We start from the raw sequence: 24,396 nt of genomic DNA on the forward strand, positions 1-24,396 counted from the left end.
AAAATATTTGAGTCTGTCAGGCAACCGTGCGACCACCCCAGCCACGTGTGGCTGAGAACGATCCTCTACAGCTCACGGACCTCAAAGGATCCTTAGCCGTTAATCACGCTCTGATCGTACGGCCATGCTTCATCTTCCAGACTGTGGTTCCTGTCTCCTTCGTGCTAAAGGACACAGAGGTACGATCCTATAGAACAGATCCTGTTCAAGTAAGGTCGTGCACCGGTTTCCTTACCTCAGCAATTAGATGGACCGCTTCGTTGTTTCAACTTTTCGATGTGGGATTGTAACTCGCCTCCTTCAGGGATTAAATCGTCTTTTCGACACGCAAAGGCGATTGTGGCACGCGTCTCTCACATGACAAAAGCCGGCGATATCACTATTTGTTAAATAATTCAATTATCAAGCTTCCAAAAATAAAATAGCAGCACAGATTCCCAGTCCCGAGAGAGCAAGCAAGCTGGTTCGGGAGATATTCTTCTTCTTCTTCGTGCTTGTTAGAGAGATCCGATTAGGTTCCTCTGGTTACTCTAAGGTTAAACGTGAATCAAATTTAGATCACCGACAGAGAGAGGGAGAGAATGGGAGGGTATGCTTTGGGGTCGGCTTTTGATTTGAAATCAGGGCAGATGATAATGGTGGCTTTATTATTAATGGTGGGTTCTTTCTACTTGGGCACTCTATTTGGCAACAATGCTCCCGTTTATGTCTCTCAATTCTCCTCTAATTCCTCTTCCTCTTCATCTCCTGGTAAGTTTGCTTTCTTTTAGTATGTACAGAATCTATTTCACGATCTTCCTTTCTTTTACATATATTCTTTCTCTTTTTGGAGCTGGGTTTCGGATGGAAGATTTTATTGTTATAATTATTTGCTTTAGTATAGTTGATTACTTTACTAGTCTAACTTGATCTCAATTTTATTTATTTTCTTTCTATGTTTGGTATTGCAATTTGCTGATTAATTGGAAATTCTAGTTTACTTCGTTTCTATTTTCAATAACCCATTGCAATTGTAGAGAATGTCAAAGTTATAGGGTAGGGAAATTTTGTGGATCGCATGGGCAGCTCTCCCTGCCCTTTGTCACTGCTTTCGTATTGCTAATAACCATTTACATGCACTTATTAATACTGAAGATTACTTCTAGTATTAGAATAATGATTTGGGACATCATTGATTAAAATCTTTAAGAGTGATAGGAATGCTGGAGCAGTTTCAATAAGATTCTAGAAATCTGGCATTGTCCTTCACAACAAAGATTATTAATGGAAATGCATTTGGAATTGATTGACCTTTTCTTAGCTGAGAGTATTGAACAAAATAGCTTACCACCAATGAAATTGAATGAGATCACCTTGAAGGGGAGCTTTATGTAATTCTTTTTTTGGATCAAGCATTATTTGATTTGTGATTAAATGAAGTTTTTGAGTCTCATTGCGTTAGTTGACTTGCAGACATTTTTTCTGGGATCAGCTTTTATACTTTCGTATTCCAGATTTGCCAGTCCTATGCAGCTTCAGATATCAAACTACATTTTACACATGCACATATATTATTATTCAATACCAGGTTAGTTAATGTTGATAAAAACATGTCACTTAGAATGTGCACGTGAATTGTTTTATGGGTCTTTTCTTTTCACCTAAACCCCAATTCATTTCTGTTTCTCATGAATGATATTTCCCTTGATTTCAGTTAGAATAAAAAAACTGCAATTTAATTTGTTTTGGCCTCCTAGGAATGATTGTTATGAAGTTCTTCACTTTATGTGTAATATTGACTTTTAACTTCTTTTGTGCTTACTGAAATATTTTATCTTGGAAACTTTCAGATATGTTCACATTTAGCAACAAAATTGCTCGCTTTTAACTGAAAATGGGATGAATATATGCCCCATGAAGTTTAATGAGTAAATCCCTTGCCATGATGTTCTCCAAGTGAAAAGTCTACTCCCAAGCTTAGATCTTTCTTGAAAAGAAGAGCTGGAGAGGCGTTGCCCTCCACCTGAAAAGCGTCTACTTGTGCTCGGTGCCACCCCAGAAGATTATAAATTGCCAACCAGCAGGAATCATGTTTGGCAAAGCAATGTGAATCAGACACGTCTTGCTGCAGTCAAAGGAATTGGGTGCATGAAAAGGATCAATTACGGTGGTTTGCAGGAGGCGATGATCATTTCAAAATTCAAAGCACGGGGCACCGGAGTGCATTTGGAGGTAACTTAGATGATCTTTTTCTTACATATCTTAATACCTTTGAGCTGGTTTTGTCATTTGATGTTATTTCACTACCCAAGCAAGCGATTGGTCTCACATTACGTATAATTAGTTAAATACCATTCTGTTTCCTTTTCAATTCTAAATGCAGGTTGGAACTGTGACGACTAATGAAACATCTGCTGTCAGCTGGGGTTGTTGAAGTTCTGGATGTTGGGCTGCGTGTTTGCTAGCTTCTCTGGTTGTCTCCTTCCCTTGGAAATACAAACATGTCTTCTTCTCCCAAAGGTGATTCTTATTTTTGTTTCGTTTTGGAATTGAAGCAACTGCAGTCCGAACTGATTGTACCTTAGATGTAGGGTTTTTAAGAGTTTGGTTATGTTGGACATCACCGTTTTAGTGAGTTTGAAAGGAATCATTTAGAGTTGCATATTGTTTTGAGGACTCTCTTTAATTATATGTGGAGAGATAATTAGGTAAGGTCGACTCGAAATTTGAAAAATAAAAAATCGAATTGATAAAAAATACTATTAGAAAACGAATTGAAATATGGAGATGATTAGGTCAGGTTAGGTTGGTTGAAAAATTAAAATTAAAAAATCAAATTGATAAAAAATACTATTAGAAAATGAATTGAAATACGAAAAAAATCAAATCGTATGGAATTAAATATTTTCGGTTTGATTTGTTTATTCTTTACAACAGCATAAAACAGCAATAAATTTTGTCCAAAATAAAAATCAATACCTTCGAGAACAAAAAATCACATATACATCTAAATCAAACAATAAAATCACATATACATTTTCTAAATCAAACAATAAGAAATAAAATGTTCCAAAAATAGGAACTGAAGTAAAAAAATTCATTCAAAATCAACATAGCAAACACAAGGAATCCATAAGCCAATCCAAAAATCAAAACCTCAAACACCCAATTGAAGAAATTGAATCAAAACCTTAAACATCCAATTGAAGAAATTGCAATCTGCATCGTGATTTGTGGACCCTTTGCAATTGTCTTTGCGCCCAAGACAAATTCATATACGCTTGTTTGTAGATCTTCCTCAAGAATCATCTAAACAAGAAGACACCTAGGAAAAATTATTTTCAACTCTTTCTCTTCGTTCGCAATGTCGAAATTTGAGCCTTCAAGAAAAAGCAATCCATCATGCATATGGATGAATGAGATGAGAAATTGTAAAAATGAGAGGAAGGCCAATGAAGTATGTGATTTTTTGATGGTCATGCGAGTTTAGTGATCTTTGCCACTTAGATTTCAGCTTTGTGCATGAGTTTTAGATGAAGACTTAATGGTAGATGAAAGAAGAAGAGACAACGATAGAGAAGAGAAATTGAGAAATTAGCAATTTTAAACACTTAGACTTTAACCATAGAGATGAGAAAGGTATATAAAAAAAAAAGGTCTTGTGGACAGAGAATGTGAAATATAGGAAAAGAAGAAAGAATTGTAGAAATGAAGCCTTTTAATTCTTCGGCTGGTACAGTTTTTTCCATTAATTTCAGATATTAAATCAAACCAAAAATTAAAAATTTAACTAATCAAACTAAATAGATTAATTTAATTTTATTTAATTTAATTTTTTTTATTATAACGGAAAAGTATTCCCGCCGGCAAATGGTATGATTGCATTTTTTTTAAAATAAAAATCGAAAAAGTAAAATCAAACCTTTTAAATTTAATTACATATATTTAACAACCGATTAAACATGTGATTTTTTTTTTTTCAGCTTACATTTTTTAAATTACTGTAAAAAAGGATTAATTACCTGTCAAATTCAAGTCACTTTCCATGTATTATTTTTAATTATTAACTTTTAAAATAGTTAAATTTAATTTATTTATTTATCTCCTAATTCAAAATTTATGTTAATTGTATCAATCATAAGAGATTATTGAATTAATTTTTTATTAAATTATTATTTTATAGATTATTTGAATTTAAATCATTTCAGTTTTTGAATAAGTTAAAATGTTATGAATCACATTGGATCCAATAGACATTGATCAAAGCGATTGGTTAGTCAAACCAAAATTTTTCTCCTCCGTAATGTATATTTATCCCTTGTCTGAAAATTTTAAAAAAAAAACAAAGAAAGAAAGAAAGAGGAAGAGGGAAGAGGGAAGAGAGAAGAGAGAAGAGAGTCACCGTGAAGTGCTTTTTCGCAGGAGGTGATGGCATCATCACTTTGATGGCGAGTTATCAGCCCCTCTATGGCTACGGGGAGATTGAGATTGTTGTTGATCTGCTCTTTCTTTGCCCTTACTGTAAAATTTCTACTGTTTGTGGAGTTTCTGATTTTGTGCTTCTTCATTTTTTTTTGGTGTTTTTTATTTTCCTATTTTACAGGATGCTGAGTTCTAGGGAATAGTAATTCACAGTTTTCTACCATTGCCCTGTGGTAGTGGTGGTGGAGGTGGTGGCGGCTAGCGGCGTTGGACTGTTTTATCTTTCTTTGATTAGGGTTTCAATTTTGAGAGATGTGGGTGGGTTGGGTTGATGGACTGCTCTCTAACAAATAGGCTTAGGCTTGTTTAAATTGAGTTGTTGGGTTTCGATTGCTATTTCTATCACTTTGACCCTCGAGGGGTTTTATAATATTGCCTGTTGGACTTTCAATGCAATATTTTGTAACCGTTGCAGGCATTTGTGATTTGTTAATTATTTTGTAACCGTTGCCAATAAAATTTTGTATTTTTTTTATAAGTAAAACTATTTATTGTATTAATAAAATTTTATCAAACAAAATAAAATATCATCCCAAATAGACAATTATATCTAATAGATTTTTTAGATAAACTATAAGCAGTTATAGTATTACGATAAATTATTTAACAGAAATATCAATTCAGAATCTAACAAAAATTTATAATCATTCAAATCAAATCCCTATATAAAATAATTTGATAAAAATGCTTTTCAAGTGTTTATTTAAAATTTTGTATTGAATATTTATTTGTTATTAATTTGATAAAAATTATATAAGTGATAAAAAATAAAAATAATTAAATAGAATAAAAAGAATAAAATGAGAGAATATAAAAAAAATATAACAAGAGGAGAACAGAGAAAACATGATTAAATAAATGAGTAATTATATAAATATATAAATTATTAATGAATTAACAACGTAATTTACAATATGGTCTTAAATGTTTTTTAAAAAATAGTATTTTTATCTAAATTTTAATAATAAGCTTTGAAATTCGTTATTAAATTTGTATAAAATTTTAGTACTTCATAATTTAATAATAGTTTATGAATCCATTGCAAAATTCAATAATAGTTTTTGAAAGCAGTTAAAAAAAATATATTACGATTTTATTTTTTTTTTTGAAATAGGGGGGTGGGGGAGTCGAACCTTTGACCTCACAAGACTACAAGGATGCACTTTCCACCAGGCTAAGCCTCGGAGTGCAAAATAATGCTTTACTAAATTTACATTTAATTTTAATATTTTATAATTTAATAATAAATTTTATTATTAATTGTTAATTAGTATTGATACGCTTAAATTTACATTTAATTTTAATATTTCATAATTTAATAATAAATTTTTTATTAATTATTAATTAATATTGATATAATTGAAATAAAATTATATTGTAATTTCTATAATAAAAAGTATGTGAAGGCAGGTGAATGTCATTGACATTTATAACAGTTAATTCAATATTTAAGTAAATTTATTAAAAAAAATAAATATAAAAATTTCTTTAAAAGTCAAAAGTAATTGTATAAAAATATTTATCTTGATTTTTAATATTATTAATTTTTATATTATAAAAAAAATAGAGTGCATTATCACATCCACTTAAAATTTAATTAGTCAATCCACTGAAAATCCAATTAGTCAATACATTGAAAATCTCGTAATTATGGAATAATATTTTAGAAGTATAAACTTATGAATTTTGATATTTAACCGACGTGATAATCAAATATTACATATTAAACATGAAGTCATTAATAATTTATTTGTGAATAAAATAATCAAAATACAAGATAATTATACAATATATGTTTTTAAATTTATTTATATAATATTAATTTAGACTTTTTAAAATAGTGTATATCGTCTGTAAATATAAAGTTATATGTGATGTAATTGTACAATATATGTTTTTAAATTTATTTATATAATATTAATTTAGATTTTTTAAAATAATATATATAATCTATATAAATATAAACTTATATATGATGTAAAACAACAATCATTTAAAATAAATTATAATTATAAGTTATCATTATAAAATAAAATAATATTAAAAGTCTAATAACATCAAATGACAAAACCAGCTCAAAGGTATTAAGATATGTAAGAAAAAGATCATCAAAGTTACCTCCGAATGTACTCAGGTGCCCCGTGCTTTGAATTTTGAAATGATTATCGCCTCCTGCGAACCACCATAATTGATCCTTTTCATGCACCCAATTCCTTTGACTGCAGCAAGACGTGTCTGATTCACTTTGCTTTGCCAAACATGATTCCTGCTGGTTGGCAATTTATAATCTTCTGGGTTGGCACCAAGCAGAAGTAGACGCTTTTCAGGTGGAGGGCAACGCCTCTCCAGCTCTTCTTTTCAAGAAATATCTAAGCTTGGGAGTAGACTTTTCACTTGGAGAACATTATGGCAAGGGATTTACTCATTAAACTTCAGGGGGCATATATTCATCCCATTTTCAGTTAAGAGCGAGCAATTTTGTTGCTAAATGTGAACATATCTAAAAGTTTCCAAGATAATCTATTTCAGTAAGCACAAAAGAAGTTAAAAAGTCAATATTACACATAAAGTGAAGAACTTCATAACAATCAATGGCCACAGTTTCCTACGAGGCCAAAACAAATTAAATTGCAGTTTTTTTTTTTTTTTTTTAACTGAAATCAAGGGAAATATCATTCATGAGAAACAGAAATGAATTGGGGTTTAGGTGAAAAGAAAAGACCCATAAAACAATTCACGTGCATATTCTAAGTGACATGTTTTTATCAACATTAACTAACCTGGTATTGAATAATAATATATGTGCATGTGTAAAATGTAGTTTGATATCTGAAGCTACATAGGACTGGCAAATCTGGAATACGAAAGTATAAAAGCTGATCCCAGAAAAAATGTCTGCAAGTCAACTAATGCAATGAGACTCAAAAACTTCATTTAATCACAAATCAAATGCCTATATAATGATCAAATAATGCTTGATCCAAAAAAAGAATTACATAAAGCTCCCCCTTCAAGGTGATCTCATTCAATTTCATTGGTGGTAAGCTATTTTGTTTAATACTCTCAGCTAAGAAAGGGTCAATCAATTCCAAATGCATTTCCATTAATAATCTTTGTGGTGAAGGACAATGCCAGATTTCTAGAATCTTATTGAAACTGCTCCAGCATTCCTATCACTCTTAAAGATTTTAATCAATGATGTTCCAAATCATTATTCTAATACTAGAAGTAATCTTCAGTATTAATAAGTGCATGTAAATGGTTATTAGCAATACGAAAGCAGTGACAAAGGGCAGGGAGAGCTGCCCATGCGATCCACAAAATTTCCCTACCCTATAACTTTGACATTCTCTACAATTGCAATGGGTTATTGAAAATAGAAACGAAGTAAACTAGAATTTCCAATTAAACAACAAATTGCAATACCAAACATAGAAAGAAAATAAATAAAATTGAGCTCAAGTTAGACTAGTAAAGTAATAAACTATACTAAAGCAAATAATTATAATAATAAAATCTTCCATCCGAGACCCAGCTCAAAAAAGAGAAAGAAAATATGTAAAAGAAAGGAAGATCATGAAATAGATTCTGTACATACTAAAAGAAAGCAAACTTACCAGGAGATGAAGAGGAAGAGGAATTAGAGGAGAATTGAGGGACATAAACGGGAGCATTGTTACCAAATAGAGTGCCCAAGTAGAAAGAACCCACCATTAATAATAAAGCCACCATTATCATCTGCCCTGATTTCAAATCAAAAGCCGACCCCAAAGCATACCCTCCCATTCTCTCTCTCTCTCTGTGTCGGTGATCTAAATTTGATTCACGCTTAACCTTAGAGTAACCAGAGGAACCTAATCGGATCTCTCTAACAAGCACGAAGAAGAAGAAGAAGAATATCTCCAGAACCAGCTTGCTTGCTCTCTCGGGACTGGGAATCTGTGCTGCTATTTTATTTTTGGAAGCTTGATAATTGAATTATTTATCAAATAGTGATATCGCCGGCTTTTGTCATGTGAGAGACGCGTGCCACAATCGCCTTTACGTGTCGAAAAGACGATTTAAGCCCTGAAGGAGGCGAGTTACAATCCCACATCGAAAGGTTGAAAGAACGAAGCAGCCCATCTAATTGCTGAGGTTAGGAAACGAGTGCACGACCTTACTTGAACAGGATCTGTTCTATAGGATCGTACTTCTGTGTCCTTTAGCACAAAGGAGACAGGAACCACAGTCTGGAAGATGAAGCATGGCCGTACGATCAGAGCGTGATTAACGGCTAAGGATTCTTTGGGTCCGTGAGCTTGTAGAGGATCGTTCTCAGCCATACGTGGCTGAGGTGGTCGCACGGTTGCCTGACAGACTCCAATATTTTTCATTTTTCTATTTATTGTTTTATTTTCCTTTTCTCTATGAACATTTAAAGATTGAATTGTAAACTTTAAAAATCAAATTACAATTTATAATCTTTATTCAATGAAAATATTATAATTTGATTTTTTATATTTTTATATATAGTTACTAAACAGTTGTATTTTTTTAGTAATTTTAAAATCGTTCCATTTTCTTTTATCGATTTGATAATTATGTATAAATTTATTATGGCAAGGAAGTAGACTTTTCATGAAAGATCTAAGCTTGGGAGTAGACTTTTCACATACAGAACATCATGGCAAGGGATTTCCTCATTAAATTTCAGGGGACACATAATAAAAATCTTGCATCCAAAACCCAGCTCCAAAAAGAGAAAGAATTTTTTTGAAAAAATGAAGATGATGAAATAGATTCTGTAGATACTAAAAGAAAGCAAACGTACCAGGAGATGAAGAGGAATAGAGGAGAATTGAGAAACATAAATGGTAGAGTGCCCAAGTAGAAAGAATCCACCATTATCGTCTGCCCTGATTTCAAATCAAAAGCCGACCCCAAAGCATACCCTCCCATTCTCTCTCTCTCTCTCTCTGATCAAAATTGGATTCACACTTAACGTAGAGTAACCAGAGGCACTTAATCGGATCGTTCTAACGAGCACTATGAAGGAGAGGAAGAAGAAGAAGAAGAAGCGGCAGCTTGCTTTGCCCTCTCAGGGATCTGTGGTGCTATTTTATATTTGGAAGCTTTGATAATTGAATAATTTAATGAATAGTGATATCGCCGGCTTTTGTCATGTGAGAGACGCGTGCCACAATCTCCTTTACGTGTTGAGAAGACAGATTAAGCCCCGAGGGAAGCGAGACAATCCCACGTCGAAACATGACACCACGACCTTGCTTGAACAGGGTCTCACGTTTAAATTAATCTTTTGGCCGAGTCCAACTGGTAAAATCAACTTGAAGTTCTGAAATTTAAGATTGGCCAGGTCAAACATGGGTTGCAACGAAGCAATCCTCTTGTTTAATTCGCCAACCAGCTATTGTCTATCACACAAATATCAAATCTTATAATAATAAATAATTAACATTGAAAATATCCATAGAACGTATCGATACTTGTCCATTGACGCATATACCAAAGCATTGTTTTAGGTTTTATATCCTTGGCCTCCTTCAAATCCTAATCTTAGCTCTGCAATTGCAAATGCAATGCCGAGTCCAGCAATCCCTCGTTCAACTTCTGAGATTTTAATCTCCTCTTCCTCTTCATCCAAGATTCGCCTTCCATCTTCCACTCGCTCTACTAGCTCATCTTCTCGATCTAACAAGTCCTCCTACTGGCTTGCTTGGAGCAACGTTAACAAGCTTGGAAACTTCATCACCATTGGAAGAAAGAGCAGTGAGTTATCTCATTCTGATTTGACAGAGGAAAGCCTTGAAGCTCATAATAGAAGACAAGAAGCTTTCATATTACAGAATCAAAGGGTTGATTATAAGAACGCTAAGTGCAGCCCTTATTATAAAGGACTTACTGATTATTCACTTGATATAAACCGTGAGAAGCATCATTTGAATCAGTCTTCTAGCCCTGGACGTGAAAGCCATGCTACTACTTTTGTTTCCAATTCAAGTTCTATTTCCTCTTTCGTTCTTGTTAAGATTCAAGAATGGACTGCTTGCTTCTCTTCCCTCAAGTATTCTTCTACTAAGGACAAGCAAAATCATGTTCCTGCTCCGGCTCCGGCTGCTGCTCTGGCTTCAGCTCCTGCTCCTCCTGTTCCTGTTCCTGTGCCTGAACATCCAGTAGAAAGTACGCCCTTGGAGACTGATAAAATTGTTTCATCGGTTATTCAAGAGGAGAAGCCATTGAGGGAGAGAGTATTGCCATCAGAACCTGAACCACCATCATCATCACCACCACCACCACCACCACCACCACCACCACCACCGTCACCACCATCCATAAAGGCTGAGGCGCCTGCAAAAGTTGATGAGAAAAATGATACAGCCATTGACATGTTGGATGGGAGGAAGCAGTTTACTTGGGCAGACAAGTATCGTCCCAAAGCTTTGAAAGATTTTATCTGCAATCAAGCTACTGCCACTAGGGTGCAGGGTCTGGTAGGATTTTTCATTCAATTTCTTGATTTTCTTTCATCATACTGCTTTATTTGAGAAGGATTTGAGCTAAGATGTGCCGTGGCTTTGCATCACTTTACAGATAAAAGGCGAAGAGTGTAATCACTTCATATTCGAGGGACCTACTGGTGTGGGAAAAAGAACCATGATCTCGGCTATGCTTCGAGAAGCATATGGGCCCGACAGAGTGAAGGTTTTTATTTCTTTTTGTTCATATTCGTAATGATCTGCTACTTTTATTTAGCAAAGCTTTTCAATAGAACATGAGATTAAAGCGTTGGTAATAATTAATATAAATTTATGAATAACTAGATTCTTGAACCTCCAATTGAATTTCTTATGTGATCATCACTGCTTTTACGACTTCAATTTACAAACTTTTAAAGAAGTATTGATGCCTGCATATTTTTTCTGTTGATTTTACAGACTAGGGAAGAGTCCAAAGCATTTTACTTGAAGGTAATTTTCAACCCATTTTACTATTGTTAGAATATAATATCACCTCCCTTCTGCTGTGTGCTTTAAATACTAATTTGAGAAAATTTAAAAAAAAAAAATAAAAAACTATAAAAGATAACTCCAATTTCATCACTTCTTTGAATGTTGATCACAGGGAGAATCAGTTGGGAGTATAGAAGTAAAAATTAAGGTATCTTCTCAACATGTAGAAGTCAATCTCTCTGATCTGAAAGGCTATGAGAAACATGTCATCGTGGACCTTATCAAAGAAACCAGTAATGGGATGTCGAAGAAAGGTTTGCAGTCGAAAACTGACAGTTGCCGAGGTATATATAGCGTTTTATTTCAACAATGATTTAAGACATAAATCTTTTCCTTGAAACAAACACACAATCCTAGAGAAAAAACGTGGTTCGACCTTACGTTCTACATACACAGATAAGGCAGCTCTCAAATCTCCCAAAACCCTAACCCTAATGTATTTCCCTCCCAACACAGATTCTCATTTTTATCCAATTCAAGTTACAGGCAATAACAAAATATACCCAAAATTGAAACCACATAATTAACACCTCTGCTAATAATTTCCAGGAAAATGCAATGCCTGAAACAGTACAACAACGACTAATTATTTTTGTGCAGCAATCATTTTATACAATGCAGACAAGCTATCTGCAGATGCTGTCCTGTACATTAAGTGGCTATTGGAAAGAAATAAAGGGTCCAGTATGTTTTTCTTCTGCTGCTCTGATGTCTCAAAGCTTCAGCCGGTCAAGGAACTCTGCACATTTGTTCAGCTTCACCTGCCTTCAAACGAAGAGGTGGGAATGCTATATATGACAGGATTTACAGTAATGGTTAATCTGAAACCAGAAATATTATATATCTCTCCAGGGTTTTTAATAGACTGCTATTTTTCTATGTCAACTTTTTCCATGTTTAGATTGTTGAAGTTTTAGAATTTATAGCAGAACAAGAAGGCATAGATTTGCCACGGGAATTCGCTGAAACTATAGCTATAAACTCTAAGAATAATCTGCGTCAAGCCATTCGATCTTTAGAGGCCTCCTGGGAGAGAAGGTATGATTTGGTTCATATCATTCAATATCATATAAATGTCTGCTTTACGAAAATTTATTCTATATAACTATTGCATGTAATAAAACTGCTTTGACGTCCTCTCACCTTGTGACCTTCTAACGATCTTTGCCTTGGCAGTTATCCATTTACAGAAGATCAAAAATTCTTGACCGGGTGGGAAGATGATATTGCAAATATTGCCAAGGACATGGTCCAAGAACAAAGTCCCAAACAGTAAGTTATATCCGACCACAATACTATGTAAACATTTTTATAATATTATAATATTTATAAACTTTACAAGATATATATTATGATTTTTATAATAAAATATAAACATTAAAATATTTTTTATAATATAATTTTATATTATATTTAAAAGTAATATAACAAATATAAAAACATACAAAACATTAAATAAAATTAGTATATATAAATCTAGGTGAAAAATCTTGTGATTTTCACTATTTTTTTTTATTTTCTTGCAGTGTATGTTTTGGATGAAATTTACTATAATTTTAAATAATATATCAATTTTAGATTAGATGAGTGCATAAGTTCAATTTTGTGTGCTTACAAGAATTTTCCAGTTCTCCTAACCCTAATATATGGCAGTCTCAGACTATGAACGCCCTTTAATATAGCTAGGATTATAAAGGCTTCAAAATACAGTTGCATCATTTTTGCAAAGTAGGATTCGCCCGAGTACCCGTCCGCAGATTTCTCCCTATTGAGTGTACAGTAGATTATGGAATGTCTGCCATTAACAGCATCTCATACTGTGAAACATGATCCATAAATTTAAGTTGTAATTTACTTGTGCTTTGCAGGCTATATATCATACGTGGGAAGCTTCAAAACCTAATAGAGCATGATGTATCACCTTCCTTTATTTTCAAAGTAGGAGCTTCACAGTCCTTGTACTCTCTTTTATAAGTTTTCTTCAACAGATTCAGAGAGCCTCTAACGTTTGAATACTGGATTGAATCATGATGATACAGGCTCTGGTTGAAGAACTGAAAGGCAATTTGGATACTTTCTGCCAACTGCAACTTGACAACTTGTACAAGGATTACATTTTAAGAGAAAAACTCTCGTTAGAAGATGGTAAAAGGCCTCATGATTCTGCCAAACACAAATTTCAGAAATACATGAACATTGAAGGTAAAATACAAGCTCAAAAATACAGAAATTCTTCAACCTTAGATAATGAGATAATATTATATGCCCATGAAAACACATGCATGCCAATATTGCTCTATGTTAATAAAAGGCTTATTGGCTCAAAAAGACCGCAATTTTATGAGTTTTCATATTTATAGCTAAAACTTTTAATTTTATATTAAAAATTTCAACTTTCAAATTTATTATAATTATAATAACTTTTTAAATTAATTTTGATCAGATTTAAATCTTAGATCATATGACATTCCATGAGTCATTATTTTTACTATATGAGTAATTTTATTAACTGAAATTAAATTTTGATTAAGATATTAAACCCTTAATTATCTAAAATTCTCAATTAAAATCCTTATTTAAGTAAGAGAGAATCAAGTATTTCAATTATATAATTTGAAAATTTCATATAATTAAGGGTTTAAATTCTTAATTAAAGTTAATTCCAGTTAATCAAATTGCTTATATAGTAAAAAAGAATGTCATCTAACAATATAAGTTAATTTAAATTTGATTAAAATTAATTTAAAAAGTTTCTATAATAATAACAAATTCAAAAATTGAGACTTTTTAATTCAAAATTAAAACTTTTGACTATATAAAAAATCGTAAAATTGTAGTCTTTTTAAACTAATAGACCTAATAAAAATAATTGGGTGTAATTAATATAAACTCAGACTCTTATGAAAATGAGTTTTATGATTGTTAAATTTTAGCAGAAAAGACTTGTAATGTCCCTAAATTATTTAAGGATGGAATTAAGAGGATATTATGATTCTAATCATCATGTAGTATAAATATTCTGTAACATCTTTAGACCAATTTGAATTCAAAAGAAAAAACAAACAACTCTTTAAGTCTATAAAATATAGGATGAGAGTCAATTGAAAATTCATATATTATGTATGGATATAAATATTAGGTTACTGAATACTAACGGTGAAATTAAATATCCATATCGACCGCATTTATAATTTATGTTATCTTATACTAAATACAATATTAGATCTAACAAATATTAAACTCATAAAAGTAAGATAATAGCTAACAACAAAAATAACAAGAATTACATAGGGTTCCATCTTCTTTTCATAATCTAAAATTCATCTTTGTTTCCCTCTGCAGAGTTCATAGCAAAATTTATGAGCTTGTACAAGTTACACATCACCACTTCCAAAAGCATGGAACATGATAGTGAAGCATGAGGGAAGTTGATCATTAACAACAATCAACATCTGTGGTTGCAGCAAATTTGCATATCTGGTATTGCTTGTAAAATAAATATAAAAATTTTACAAAGAAAAACAAAAGGAAAAATACTTGGAAACTGAAAATGGTATATGAAATATTATAGAGAAGAAGATGATGATGATGCTGCTTAGGGTTAAGCCTTATCATATGGATAAGTGTTGTGGTTTGAATAAATGCTGTGTATGCTAGTAGCTTATAAATGTTGATCATTTAATAAAATTTTCTAGCAGACATGCACCATTGGTATTTCAATGTCCATTAAGATTTTTATTTATTTTAAATTTTTTTGGGGAAGGCCTAATTAATGCGTTGAATAATGATAATGGCTCACAAGAAAATATCTCTCCGAGGAGAAATATTTTTTAATATTTTTAATTCTTTATTGATGATAGTTTGATTTTTATTTAATTCGAATCGAACCTTTTTTTTAATTCGATTGTGGTTCAATCTAATTTGTTGAAAAATATTCTTGTTACTTATGAAAAGCCGAGTGGTCAAATTATTAGTTTTTTAAGTTCTCTATTTCTTTCGGTAAGAATACTCCTCTGATCATCGAGAATCAGCTTGCTCTTTGTTGGGTATGGTCTAGAAAGATTCTCTTGGTTCTTATTTAGGTTTGTAGTTATATTTTGGGTGTAATCGAAAAGTAATTTTTAAGTTTATAAAAGATAGGTCTAGAAGAAATTGAATTTTTGAAAGCGGAAACCTTTGTCTCAAATAGATAAAAAAATTATGATTAAAACTATTTTACAGGATCTCCCTAATTATATTATGAGCCTTTTCCTGTTACTGAAAACTTTGTGCTATCTCATTGAATGGATTGCGAATGTTTTCTGGTGGAGTAAATGGAAGCATTTTACAAAAGGAATTTATTGGATAGCCTGGGATCGGATGGCAAAGCACAAAGCAGTTGGTGGTTTGGATTTTAAGCGGATTTGTGATTTCAATCTGGCTTTACTATGCAGTGCAAGCAGGGTTGGCGGGGCTGTTATCTCATCCTGACTCTTTGGTAGATCGGGTCATGAAGGCAAAATACTTTCCTTCTTCCTCCTTTTCTTCTGCTTTGCTTGGTCATAATTTAAGCTACATTTGGCGTTCCATTTGGCAATCTTATAATATTGTTCAGGCTGGAGTTGTTTGGTGTGTGGGTTCAGGCAAGGACATATCAGTTTGGCACTCCCCTTGGCTTTATGATCATGCTAATTCTTTTGTTACTTCCTCTTTGCTTGTTAATGGGGCTAATCTGTTGGTTTTGGATTAATTTGAAGGCCGACCTTGGAACTTTCCTCTCACCTCATCTCTTTTCAATGATAGAGATAAGCATAGTATTCTTTCTATCCCTTTAGGTTTAGCCTCTGGTCCTGATTGCCTTAGTTGAAAATTTGAGCAGAATGGCTTATACTTAGTTAAGAGTGCATACAAGCTGCTTCAATCTCACAACTCACCTATGCCTTTGATTTTGGAGTGTGGTCTAAGCTTTGGCAGTCTCCTGATCCTCCTAAGGTTCTAAATTTTGCTTGGCATGCTCTTTCTCATGTGCTTTGTGGTGTTTCTATTTTGCAACACTGTCAGGTGCAGGTATGTAATCGAGGGATCGAAACAATTATGCATATTTTAGTTCAATATTCTTTGCCCAGAATGTTTGGATGTTAATTGATTTGGGTCGGCAAGTTCCTGATTTGCCTACTTTGACGGATTGGTTTTGTGAAATTTTTGTTCGAACTTCACCTGATATGAGCACCATAATTCTTACGGCTTGTTGGGCTCTTTGGACCAACTGCAATTCTATTGTCTGGGATCACGCTGGTAAAATTCCAGATCAAATATTTCATATGACTATTCATTTTCTTCAGAATTGGTCTACAATTTCTTTTCTAGCCCATCTTCAGCTTCTGCAAATCCTTATCGTTCTTGACAGCGACCACCTGAAGGTTGGATGAAGATTAATATTGATGCTTCTACAGGTGCTGGTATGAGTTTTATTGGTTTTGGTGTTATGGAACGTTGTTGCTCATTTTATTGCAACACAAACTTGGCCTCGAATGGGCTTTTTTACTACAAAATCTATTGAAATTATTATGTATGTATTTTTATCATATGAAAAATTATATTTTATATTAATAATATTAAATAAAATAAAATATTATATATTTTATTATATAAAATAATTTTCTCTATAATTTTTATAAAAATTTAGATATATTAATCATGTTTCTTATAAGTTATTTGAGATATTTAATATTTTTATTTTACTCACCTATATAATAAATAAATTTATGATATATATTAATTTATTAATTAATGAGATAAAAAGTTATATTTTATATTAATAATATAAAATAAAATATTATATATTTTATAATATAATTTTTTTATATTTTAAATTTTTGTTAAATTATAATACGTGTATAATAAAGAAAAATGAAAAGTAAATAAGAAGATTAATAAAAAAAGATATTATTGAAATAAAAATATATATTTTAAGAATTATTTTATTAGTTAAATAAAATTTTAGGGACTATATTATATTTTTTTAATAATATTTAGATTTAATATAAATATTAAATGGTTCATGCATGGGAAAATGGTTCAACCACCCCAAATTCAATATTTGAGTAAACTCATGATCATATTTCCATTTTGTCCAAACATTAAATTTTTTTTTAATTTGTTGCTTTTATTTATTTTATTATTTAAGAAGGAAAAACTTGGAATTCATTAAATAATAACATATGACCTTAGAAATTTGATTAAATAATTACTCAGTAAAAAAAACAAATTTGAGCCTCTAATATGTAAATTACAATTTTATTAATGGATGAACATATGGTATACATACCATAAATTAGAGACACCGTTTTATAATTTTTATTTATCTTTATTTTTTTAATTATTTTAAAATTATTATTCAATTTTTTATTATAATAAAATATAAATGGAATATTATAATTCTATTTTATTTTATTTTATTTTTAAATTTTTTTTAAAAATATCTCTTAATATTTAATAATATATAATATTTTTAAAATAAATATAATTATAAAGATATTAAAAAATATTATTTTTTTAATATGTATAAAATAGTAAAGTAAATAAAAATTATATAAAAAGGAAATATGATATATTGATAATGACATAATGATAATATTCTCATATAATGTGTATTATAATTAAAATTTTATTATTTTATTTTATAAAGTTATAGGATAGGTAAATAATTATGTGGTTTGAATTATTGAGAATATATTTAAGGCCTATTGAATAAATTTTTATAATTTAAATATTTACGTTAATTTATATTTATATTTAAAATTTAAAATTTTTATAATAAAATTAATTTTTTTTCAATTTATCATGATAATAATCAAAATAAGTAAATTGAATCTAAAAAAATTAATGATAAATTATAATGTAATCCCTAAAATTTTTTATTAATAAATATATAGTCTTTTATATAAAAATAAATTTATTTTATATTTATCATATATAATATTAAATAAATATTTATTATAAATAAAATTTTCACTACATAAAATATCATATATGAATATTATATATTAAAATATTTTATGAAAGATTTATATTTACCATTATAAATTATTATGTATGTATTTTTATCATATGAAAAATTATATTTTATATTAATAATATTAAATAAAATAAAATATTATATATTTTATTATATAAAATAATTTTCTCTATAATTTTTATAAAAATTTAGATATATTAATCATGTTTCTTATAAGTTATTTGAGATATTTAATATTTTTATTTTACTCACCTATATAATAAATAAATTTATAATATATATTAATTTATTAATTAATGAGATAAAAAGATATATTTTATATTAACAATATAAAATAAAATATTATATATTTTATAATATAATTCTTGTATATTTTAAACTTTTGTTAAATTATAATACGTGTATAATAAAGAAAAATGAAAAGTAAATAATAAGATTAATAAAAACAGATATTATTGAAATAAAAATATATATATTAAGGATTATTTTATTAGTTAAATAAAATTTTACGAATTATATTATATTTTTTTAATAATATTTAGATTTAATTTATTTCTCTTTATTATAATTAGATAAAATAAAAAAAATTAATTTTATTATTCAAAATTTAAAATTTTAGATATAAATATGAATAAATTTAAACTTCTTAATTTTTTATTTAATAAATCTTTTAAATTTTAAACACATGAATAAAAATATTTTATTAAATTAATTAAAATAAATAATTAAAATTAAAATAAATATAAAAGATTGATTTTATTATTTAAAATTTTAAAATTATGGTATAAATATAAAAAATATAAATATTTAATGACCATATATTTAATATTAATAATAAATAATCTTTTTTTTAAAAAAAAAAACTAATAAAAGTCGAGAAACATGAAAGTGATTGTAATAATATTGTTGGGTAGTGGTTTGTGCTTTGCATGTTTGTCATGATTCCACATTTCCCATGTTCCCATGCCATGATGCTTCATGCCAAACCGCCCATTTCCAATGACTTTCTTTATCAAAATTCCAGTTAAGATAATTAAATACTCAAATTTCCCAATTAATTATTTATTTATTCCATTCAATTTCTTGAATAATTGTAATGTGGGGATAGCTACGCAATTCTTCAAGTTGACAAAAGATATTGTTAGAAATTTTTACTACATTCACACTTAGGTTAGTACTTTTATTAGTTTTCATGTGAATAGGAAATATATTATTTGAAAAATTTTGAAAGAGGATAAAGATATGAGGTAAAAGGGAAGCAATCGAGCTTTGAATAGTTTAAATTTAAATTGAATTTGATTTTAAATTTAATTAATTTAAGTTAAATATTAATAATTTATTTTTTTAAAGTAAATTTAACACCAAATAAAAAGAGATATCATCTCAAATAAAGAGAGATATCATCTCAAATAAAGAAACGATAATATCTAATAGATTTTCTAGTTAAAGTATGAGTAGTTAGAGTGGCATGATGACGAAACCATCTAATAGAAATATCAGTTCTAGAGTCTAACAAATATTTACAATCATTCAAAATCAAACCCAGTTCAGAAATGTCTAAATGTAGAGACTGAAGAGCTTGAATCACCTGCAAACCGTCCATAAGAATGCAGCTATTAAAAGGCAAAAATTTCATCGCAAAGAGCAAACAGTGATGGAGAGCTAAAGTTTCAACAATTACCGGCGTACCATTACCTTCTGAGAAACCAGAAACACCACGTTGAAATATACCCTCAGAGTTTTCCACAACAAAATCGTATCCAATAAAATGTTGAACTTGAAACAAAGCCCCATCAACTTAACAAAGTCAACTGAAATTGTCTAAACTTGAAGATGACGCACGAATTTGGAGAGGAATGACTTCAGGATCACAAGCAGGGTTGGAGGAATAAAACAGATTCCTACTCTGATATAAAGTAGCAGTGGTATTTACATGCAAAGCACCAGCATGTTGAGCAGCTTCCAAATCTGAAATATGATGCATGACATCTTCCACAAGGTGAGCTGCTGAATTCTGCACCTGGTTCCATAATAATGAGTTCCTTGCTGACCATAATCTCCATGCACAGACCATTACAACTATTTTTCGAACCTTATTTTGGGACTTCAAAATCTGCAGTAAAAAATTAAAAAAATTATCATTAGGCTGCAAATCTCTCACTCCCACTAACCTCCAAACTTCCTTGGACACAGAACAATGCAACAAAATATGATTGACACTTTAATCTTCATGGCACCAAGGACATCTAGTATCCACATCCACACCCTTTTACCTTAAGTTATCCTTTGTAGGCAATATATTTCTACAAACTCTCCAACAGAAATCCTTCACTTTTGGAGGGACCGAAACATTCCACAAATTAGTCCACAACTCACCCCCCACATTAAAAGATGATCTTCCTAACAAGTCCATACATACAAAGTATGCGGACTTCACCGTATACACACTTCTTTTATCAAAGTGCCACAAAAAGGAATTTTTCTTATTAGTAATACTAATAGAAATACTAATAATAACCCTGATATCTCTTGAAGAAAAAAGCTCTATTAAAATAGCAATGTTTCAAACCCTCCCATTACCTTCAAAAAGATCACAAACACGCAAATGTGGTTCAATAAAATCGTGGACATCATCCGCAAAAAAGGTATTCTCCTTAGGAATCCAGGAGCTGAAGCCACTAAAATTTTCTCTCCATTACCCACCCTCCACCTTGTACCCCTTTGAATCAACTTCCTTGATGCCACCACACTTTACCAAACAAAGCTAGCACCATTACTTACATTGGCAGAAAATAAATCACCATTTGGGAAGTACTTTGCTTTAAATACTCTATAACAAAGAGTATTAGGATTTGTTAAGAACCTCCACAGTTGTTTGCCAAGTAAAGATAAATTAAAACTCCTAAAGTCCCGAAACCTCATACCCCCCTCCTTCTTTCTACTACATATCTTCTCCTACGCTAGCCAATTAATACCCATCCGCCCTTCTCTTTTACCTCCCCCACCAAAAGCCATTGACTATTCTATGCACTTCATTCAAAATAGTAATGGGAATCAAAAAAATATTCATGCAATATGCAAGTATAGCCTGCAACACAGATTTTATGAGAACCTCCTTGCCTGCTCTAGATAGGAATCTACTGCTCCATGAATTTATCCTCTTCCACATTCTTTCTTTCAGAAAACCAAAAATTACTTTTTTGTTCCTCCCAATAAGAGAAGGTAACCCCAGATAGGCACTATGACTCAATAGTGAATGAACATCCAATATATTACTGATATTAGACTTTACAGAGGAGACCACATTGAAACTGAATAAAATGTCAGATTTGTTGAAGTTCACCACTTGTCCAGAAGCAGCCGCATAAGTATTGAGAATAGATTTAATATTATCTGCTTCCTCCAGTCTAGCATTAAAAAATATCAGAGAATCATCTGCAAAAAGTAAATGTGAGATCTTTGGGCATCTAGCACCTGCCTTACAGCCCTGCAACCAGCCTCTAGATTCAGCATCTTTAAGTAGTAACGATAAGCCTTCTGCACACACCAAATAGAGATATGGAGAAATAGAATCCCCCTGTCGAAGACCTCTACCAGGCACAATAGGACCAATTCAATCACTATTAAAATTGATATTGTAAGAAACTTCCGAAAAGCACATAGTCAACCACCTAATCCATTGAGTAGGAAAACCAAATCGTTCCAGCATGCCTTTTAGAAACTCCCACTCTACCATATCAATATCAATTTTAAGTGCACAATTACCATCATTTCTGCCCTTATTAGTTTTCATATTGTGTATCATTTCAAACACAACCATAACATTATCGGTAATCAACTGATGAGGAATAAAGACAGACTGATTCTCAAAGATAATTATAGGAAGGACCCTTTTAAATCTGTTCGCTAAAACTTTAGCCACAATCTTATATAACACATTACATAACGCAATTGGACGAAAGTCTTTAATAGTTTCAGAGCTATCCACTTTAGGGATCAAAACAATCAATATTTCAGTAAGAGAAGAAGAAAAAGTACCAGGCGACAACCATCGGAAACATCATTGCCAATCAAGTGCCAAAATCTTTAGTAAAATGCAGGATTTAACCCATCCGGCCCAGGTGCCTTGTCTGGATGCATCTGAAAAAGAGCAGCTCTAAATTCCTCATTCAAAAAGGGAGCACAAAGTTCAGCATTATCAGCATCACTAATCAAGGGCGGCACCAACTCAAAAAACCATTTACAATCCACAGAACCGCCATAAAAAAATAGACCGAAAATAATGCAGAACATGATTTTTAATTTCCTGCTCATCGTCAATATAGGTACCCGACTACTCCTTTAATTTAGTAATACGGTTCATTCTTCGTCTACCATTAATTTGTGCATGAAAAAATTTTGTATTTCAATCCTCATTTTTAAGCCAAAAGCACTTTGCCTGCTGTTTAAGTCTAGCTTCTTCCTGTTCAAGGAGATGATTCCAATCTTCCTTCAAAGTGGCGTGAGAAACAGTACTAGGCCCATTATCCAATAATCTCTGTATAGTCTTCTTTTTTTGTCAAAACTCTCTATTTCTACTCCTACCCCACAATGAAAGAGCAGAAACTAAATCATCACATTTCATCAAAAGGTTGCGTGGTATAGAATTAACCCAAGTTCCTTTAACAACCTCAGCCAGATCCTCATCACATAACCATACATTATCAAATCGAAATCTCCTTCTATCTCCCCTATTATCCTTAGGAACTGTATTAATCACCAACGGTTTGTGATCCGATCTAGGAACATGAACAACCGAGCAGACAACATTAGTGAATTTATGAGCCCAATCCTCAGTAGCAAGGGCTCTATCGAGCTTCTCTCTGACCAGATTATTCGACTCCCAGCCCTTCTCCCATGTGAAGAAAGAGCCAACAGTGGGTATTTGAACAAGATTACTATCCTCAAGTGCCTGTCTAAAGATAATTTGGCAAAGTTGCTTCTCCTTCTTTTTCATCTCTCGAACATAAATCATTAAAGTCTCTCGAACAAAGCCACGGAAGAGAGTTTCTACGAGATAAGGCTCCAATAAGGTTCTAAGATTGACGCCGTCGTTGCAATTCCGGAAATCCATTATAACCAGTAAACCTCCATTGGACATTACCTTGCAAAACAACCGAATCAATAAAATTTGAAGAAAAGCCAATCATAGAAATAGATACATGACTCTTTCACATTAACAAAAGGCCTCCTCCCAATCCTTATCTATTAACTGAGAAACAATCATCAAAATGTAAAAAATTACGAAAAAATTTCATACGAGAACTAAGAGCTTTTGTTTCCATCAAAAATAAAATGTCCAACTTGTAACTAATAACCAAATCTTTCAATGCATTAACTGTCCGAGAACTGCCGAGTACTCGGCAGTTTCAATACAGGACGATCATTGCTTTCGACTATTCTGACTTTTGACATGATGAGCCGCTTCGATAGTCAGTTTCAATACAGGACGATTATTGCTTTCGACTATTTTGACTTTTGACGGGATGAGCCGCTTCGATAATCAATTGACGCAGATCGTCTTTCATGAGAAAAGAAAAAATAAATTAAATTTAAAAGAAAAAAATGAGAGTATTAAACCACAAATAGAAATTTGGCCAAAAAGCAACAAACTCGAGTAAATATTAATAATTTATAACATTTTTAAAATTATAAAATCAATTTATAAGTTAAATACCTTTGCAATTGCAATTATGAAAAAAATCAACTATTTAAAGTAGTAATAATAACAATGCTGTGCAGAAGCAGAAAAGAGAGAGAGAAAATAAGAATTTAAAATCAGGATAAAAATGATGTTACAAGCTATTCTGGAAGCATCGCTTCCTATTTATACCAGACAGACCCACATGCACAGCACGTGCATATAGACAACTCAGTTCAGACAAAACG

General features: G+C 31.2%; 1 protein-coding gene, 2 long non-coding RNA genes and 2 other non-coding genes across 7 annotated transcripts; 3 read left to right on the forward strand and 2 right to left on the reverse strand.

Annotated features, from left to right (window-relative positions):
• Positions 1-9,730, reverse strand: LOC110622606. Of its 2 annotated transcripts, none has more exons than XR_006352068.1 (2): positions 6,580-9,730; positions 1-3,288 (listed from the first exon to the last, which is right to left on the reverse strand). It is a non-coding gene; the product is annotated as an uncharacterized LOC110622606 (long non-coding RNA). The 2 variants fall into 2 exon arrangements; XR_006352067.1 differs by having other exon boundaries at positions 1-3,359.
• On the forward strand, positions 3-5,051 carry LOC110622605. 2 transcript variants are annotated; one of them, XR_006352069.1, is made up of 4 exons: positions 511-750; positions 1,830-2,211; positions 2,363-2,499; positions 4,583-5,051. It is a non-coding gene; the product is annotated as an uncharacterized LOC110622605 (long non-coding RNA). The 2 variants fall into 2 exon arrangements; XR_002489135.2 differs by lacking the exon at positions 4,583-5,051 and having other exon boundaries at positions 3-750; positions 2,363-2,641.
• LOC122724737 lies at positions 11-219 on the reverse strand. The gene has a single exon (XR_006352190.1). It is a non-coding gene; the product is annotated as a small nucleolar RNA U3 (small nucleolar RNA).
• On the forward strand, positions 8,615-8,823 carry LOC122724741. The gene has a single exon (XR_006352194.1). It is a non-coding gene; the product is annotated as a small nucleolar RNA U3 (small nucleolar RNA).
• A 216-nt stretch (positions 9,731-9,946) lies between the features above and the next one.
• Positions 9,947-15,223, forward strand: LOC110623789 (replication factor C subunit 3). Its single transcript, XM_021768812.2, has 10 exons — positions 9,947-10,952; positions 11,053-11,163; positions 11,397-11,429; positions 11,584-11,755; positions 12,072-12,250; positions 12,373-12,509; positions 12,648-12,743; positions 13,340-13,409; positions 13,511-13,673; positions 14,814-15,223. Exons 1-10 carry the CDS (start codon positions 10,041-10,043, stop codon positions 14,891-14,893), a joined length of 1,953 nt encoding a protein of 650 aa, XP_021624504.1. The 5' UTR covers positions 9,947-10,040; the 3' UTR covers positions 14,894-15,223.
• The last annotated feature ends 9,173 nt before the right edge of the window (positions 15,224-24,396 follow it).

The sequence above is a fragment of the Manihot esculenta genome, chromosome 9 (genome assembly GCF_001659605.2).
Source record: "Manihot esculenta cultivar AM560-2 chromosome 9, M.esculenta_v8, whole genome shotgun sequence".
Lineage (NCBI taxonomy): Eukaryota > Viridiplantae > Streptophyta > Magnoliopsida > Malpighiales > Euphorbiaceae > Manihot > Manihot esculenta.

Excerpts from the sequence above, each read along its gene's own strand:
- LOC110623789 (XM_021768812.2), top strand. The coding sequence starts at position 10,041 with ATGCCGAGTCCAGCAATCCCTCGTTCAACTTCTGAGATTTTAATCTCC. Across the intron at positions 10,953-11,052 it reads CCACTAGGGTGCAGGGTCTG|ATAAAAGGCGAAGAGTGTAA; the intron begins GTAGGATTTTTC and ends ATCACTTTACAG. Across the intron at positions 11,164-11,396 it reads ATGGGCCCGACAGAGTGAAG|ACTAGGGAAGAGTCCAAAGC; the intron begins GTTTTTATTTCT and ends TTGATTTTACAG.